At 39.8% G+C, this 4,901-nt stretch overlaps 1 protein-coding gene across 2 annotated transcripts in view; it reads right to left on the bottom strand.

The window, feature by feature from the left end:
* Positions 1–4,901, bottom strand: part of Slk (STE20 like kinase) — a 55,954-nt gene that overhangs the window by 24,306 nt on the left and 26,747 nt on the right. For both annotated transcript variants that reach the window (XM_026781284.1, XM_005352443.2), the window contains exons 7-9: positions 3,885–3,966; positions 2,487–2,615; positions 821–2,137 (exon numbers count right to left, since the gene is read on the bottom strand). In XM_026781284.1, coding sequence (XP_026637085.1) covers positions 821–2,137; positions 2,487–2,615; positions 3,885–3,966 — 1,528 coding nt within the window. The remainder of the gene's footprint in view (positions 1–820; positions 2,138–2,486; positions 2,616–3,884; positions 3,967–4,901) is intronic.

Here is a 4,901-nt window from a genome sequence, read left to right as displayed (position 1 = left end):
TATATACACACATACATATACACACACCTTCCTTAACCTACAAACTTCACAAATTTCTTCAGATTCTACAATAAGGTATCTACAATTAACATTCCCTTAGCTGTCACAGAAGCACTTACCATGGAAGAAAGGAACTCACTCCCACAAGTTGCCTCTAACCCCCAGACGCTTGCTATGGCACACATGTGTCCCCACACATAAACTTTCAAAGTAATAAATAAAATATAATTTAAAAAAATACTACCTTTTACTACATTACTGACCCGCAGGAGCCTCCTAGGTTTCAACAAAACTGCCCATGTGACTCCTAAGTACCCAAGATTTGAAAATTATGCTCTAATGGCTTCAAGTGCAGGATGATATTTTGGGGTTTGATTTCCCCATCATGGCAGTATTAATTACTAGGAATAAAGAAACAAAGGTAGATATCTACTGGAGCCAGTGGTTAAGAATTACTCATACCTTGAAACACTTTTCAAAAGGAGACAATTCTTTCAGTTTCTCGTTCTTTGGGATAGCAGTAATGCTTGCTAAGATTGCATCCAGATATGTGCAAGAAACACTAAATGAGACCAAGAAACTATCCTGTCCTATTTATCTACCCATGTACCCATATTTGCAAAAATGAGTAGGCACTATCAAAAATCTTTAAAGATAATTCCCAGAATCTCTCTCTCCAGTTCTTTTTGATTACCTTATGACCCCAAAAGAATTCATATGGTTAATATTACACAGATTTAATCGTGTTTTAAGATAGCAATGAACTAGAAATTACCAAAATGGCAAAGCAAAATCCAAGCAAGGCCCCAAGCACACTTACTTGTAGAGACATTGACCCACTGTCTTTCGTTTTGCTTAGGAAGCTGGAGATGGACAAATTCAAGTCACTGCTGCTGTTCTCCACAGTGGACCCAGTCCCTGAGTCAGTGTCATTTTCCTTTTCATTGTCAGGCTCGTGTGACAGTATGGTTTCAGTTTTTGGGAAAGCATTTATTTCTCCTTTATTTTCTGTGTTTTCAGAGTTAATATTGATACTAGGTATTAGGACAGGATGAGGCTCGTTGGGCTGCGAGGTTGCAGGGGCTTGGGGATCTGTTTTAACCAGCACTTCCTGTGCAGTTTCTTTTCTCTCCAACTCTACCTCAGTAGCAGCGGCCTCAGCTTCACTTCCGAGAGCCGGTTCCTCAGCACCACCAGTCAAGGCACTCCTCTCTGTCTCCCCAGTGCTACGTGACTCACGGACTCGCTCAACCTCAACTGTCCCTGGTTCCTCCATGGCTGCCTGTGTGGTGTCTGACACTTCAGACTGTTGACCTAGCTCCTTCTCCTCAACTCTTTCTTGAACAGAAGGCTCTTCCTTAGCACCATCAGCCTCAGGGCCCTCGGTGGGCTTCCCTGCTGACTTGGGAGCTCCTTCCACTACACCCTTCCCATCAGCACTCTGTACATCCTGGCTGCCGCCTTCAGCAGCCGTCTCAGCAGCATCTAGTGCCTCGTTTGTCCCTGACCTGCTGACTACAACTCTTTGAGCTTTATCATCTTCTCCCCGTTTCTCTTGGGTGTCTTCTGTCAACCCAACTGCATTGTCAACGGCCTGAAAATCAGCCTCTGTTTCTCCAGTCTCTTGAGACACCAAGTCCATTGTTTGACTATGCATATCTTTAATTACTTCAGGCTGTGTAAGTTTATTCTCAGGTATCTCCTCGTTTTCTTTACTCCTGTCGTCCTCTGGTTTCAGATGGTTAGTATTAACTTCTGAAGTTACTCTATCACCCTCATTTCCTCCACAAATTGAATTAACACCCACAGTTTGTTGGTCTTCTGTGTCAGGTAGATTTTCCAGCTTGGGTCTCTTCTCTCTCCCATTCTCATGGATTCCTACTGTCTGATCATTGAGTTCAGCCATCGTCTGTATGGTAGAATCACCTGCATGCTCATTAACACCCTCCACAGCCTTCTCAGGTTCCTCAGTGGCAGGTCTTTCATTAACAACTCTGCTGCTAAATTTATCCCCAGGAGTACTGTGTTCTATTCTTTCTGATACAGATTCCAAAATACAAGCATTCTGTGAAAGTTTATCTTCTTCAGAGCTGGCAATACTGAGGTCAGAGGAGGCACGTTTATTTGCAGGTATTGGCTAAAAAAGATTTTATAGATCATTAGTATTAAAACATGACCACAAGATGATCATCAAAATGGCTTTATATATCTATACTCACATGTGTAAAATTTAATTGCTATATTCTATAAAACTTGAAATTATGTAAGTAATTTTAAAAAGTGACAGTCTTCAATAATAAAGAGAATGAAAATAGGTGACAAGAGAAACTTAGTTACCAACTTCAATTCTAAAGCTGAAGGTTTTGTACCGCCTCATTTGTTCCCTTGGACACATGTGCAACCATTGTTCCCTTGGACACATGTGCAACCACATCTCAAACCTATCTCTAAAACTCTACTAAGGAAACACCCTCAGTGACACTAACCAGAGCGTTTTCTGTTTCCTCATCATCATCCTCCTCTTTGCCATCTTCAACTTCTTCTGTTACTTCAGCCTTGGCCTCAGCAATCAATTCTCGAACTGGTTTGTTGGAATCAACAGTAACAAAGGGATGCTGTTAATCACACAAAAAAAGCATGTTCAATGACAACTGAAATGCTTGTAAATTTGAACACATAAGTAGATCCTTCTGTGTCAAAAAATGAATTGTGGATATGAAAAACATACACAAGAAAAAGGGAGAGGAAAGTGAGCAAAAGTAAAGACTATTCGAATTGGATTTTATTTTGTTTTGTACAATTTAGCTTTTAGTTATTTAGTGTGTATAAGTGTGCATGTGGAGTCAGACTTTGGCAGCCAGTTTTCTCTACTCTGTGGATCGTGGAGATCAAACTCAGTTTACCAGGCTTGTTTGCAGGTCCCTTTACTGAGCCCTCTTGAAGACGCTAAATTTTGTCTCATTTTAGTAATTTGAAGGAATTTGTCAAAAATTAAAGCGACTTATTATGGCTGAGTAGAAATTACAATTTGGTTTTTCTGTATGTTTGAAAAGTTTCATAAATAATTTTTAAATTAAAATTTAAAGCAAGTTGTAAGTTTAAGCATCACTTCATTAAAAATAACTAAAAGAGGCCAATGAGATGGCTCTGTAGGTAAAGGTGCTTGCTGCCAAACTAAAGACCTGAGTTCAATCAGCACCCACATAGTGGAAGGAGAAAACCAACTTCTGAAAGTCACCCCAGGCATATTCCTTCACTAGCATTAAAGCCTACTTCTGGGGGATTCTAGCACACACTGAAGACAGCTGAGACACCCAGCCTTGTGGACTGAACAACTACTTGATTCTTGGACTTGCCATCAGGAGACAGCCATTGCTGGAATAGTCAGACCACTCTAACAAAAGCTGTTTATATACAGAGATTAGTTCTAGTAATTTGGTTTCTCTAAAGAACCCTGACTAACAGTCTGTTATAGGCTAAGATCTTCAACTACAGGAGTAAGGAAATACTGGGACAAGTGTTTTCGGGACAGAGAGATATACTTGTTGAACACAGAAAGGCAATTTTTCCCACAACCTCTCCTTAGATAAACACGTCAGCTTAAAACACTACCATACTGGCATTACACAACACACATCCTTACAGCAACTGCCCTAAGATTTGTTATTTTATTTATCTATAATATTATTTGACACATTTTTATTTCAAATATAAGGAACAGACCCTGCTTTAAAGTAAAATCAAATTTATCTAACCACCTTATATCATTTGTGTGCATGCATGTGTAGTGTTCACGTATGTGCAGTGCACATGTGCAGAGGTATTCTTTTAGACACAATGTTAAAACAATCTGACCTGCTGGTGTCACACTATCCTCATCTTACCTGTAATAGCTGAGCTGTGGTCCACCGGGCATCTACATTCTTTTCCAAGCACTTCTTTAAAAAGTCCTTAAAATTTGAAGACCTGAAGAATAAAATGTCAACAATGGCATTTTATTTTACTTTATAATTATTAAAAAAAAAATCAAACTAAATTCTTTAATAGATCATGCTTAGTAGCCAGGCAGTGGTAGCATACAACTTTAATCCCAGCACTCAGGAGGCAGAGGCAGGCAGATATCTGTAAATTTGAAGCCAGCCTGGTCTACAGAGCGAGTTCCAGGACACACTCCAAAGCTACACAGAGAAACCCTGTCTCGAAAACCCTCCCTCCCGCCAAAAGAAGATTATGTTTAGCTTCATTATGCTTAGTACAAATTAGTATTGATTTAGTATAATGATAAGAGAACTAATGAGAGTAAGATTTTATGAAAAGTATTCTGTAAATACATGTTAGACATACATGTAATAAGGCACACAGCTGATTGGAGGCAGAGTTTTCCTGTCCTGACCGCTTGCTCCCAAATAACTGGCAACTGCTTCACAAACAACTGACTTGGAGGCTTAATATAAATTATAAATGATTGGTCAATAACTCAGGGTTATTACTAACTAACTAGCTCTTACAACTCAACCCATTTCTATTAATCTATGTGTTGCCTCAAGGCATGGCTTTTACCACTATCCCATTTTGTGTGTCTGACTTGTTCTCCGTTGGGGTGGCAACTCTTCTGACTGTGCCCTCCTTCATCCCACCATTCTCAGTTTGGCTTTTCTACCTAACTTTATCCTGTTCAGCTATTGGCCAGTCAGCTTGTTTATTAAACCAACCATAGCAACATATATTCATACAGTGTACATGATTATTCCACAGCAGGTAATCAATGAGAGGCAGCCATATCTTTACAAGTTATCAAAATGTTACAACAGGGCTGGAGAGATGGCTCAGTGGTTAAGAGCATTGCCTGCTCTTCCAAAGGTCCTGAGTTCAATTCCCAGCAACCACATGGTGGCTCACAA

This window comes from Microtus ochrogaster, chromosome 8, assembly GCF_000317375.1.
Source record: "Microtus ochrogaster isolate Prairie Vole_2 chromosome 8, MicOch1.0, whole genome shotgun sequence".
NCBI classification, from domain to species: domain Eukaryota; kingdom Metazoa; phylum Chordata; class Mammalia; order Rodentia; family Cricetidae; genus Microtus; species Microtus ochrogaster.
The sequence above is the reverse complement of the archived record's forward strand: the minus strand, read 5'-3'. Positions and strand labels throughout refer to the sequence as shown.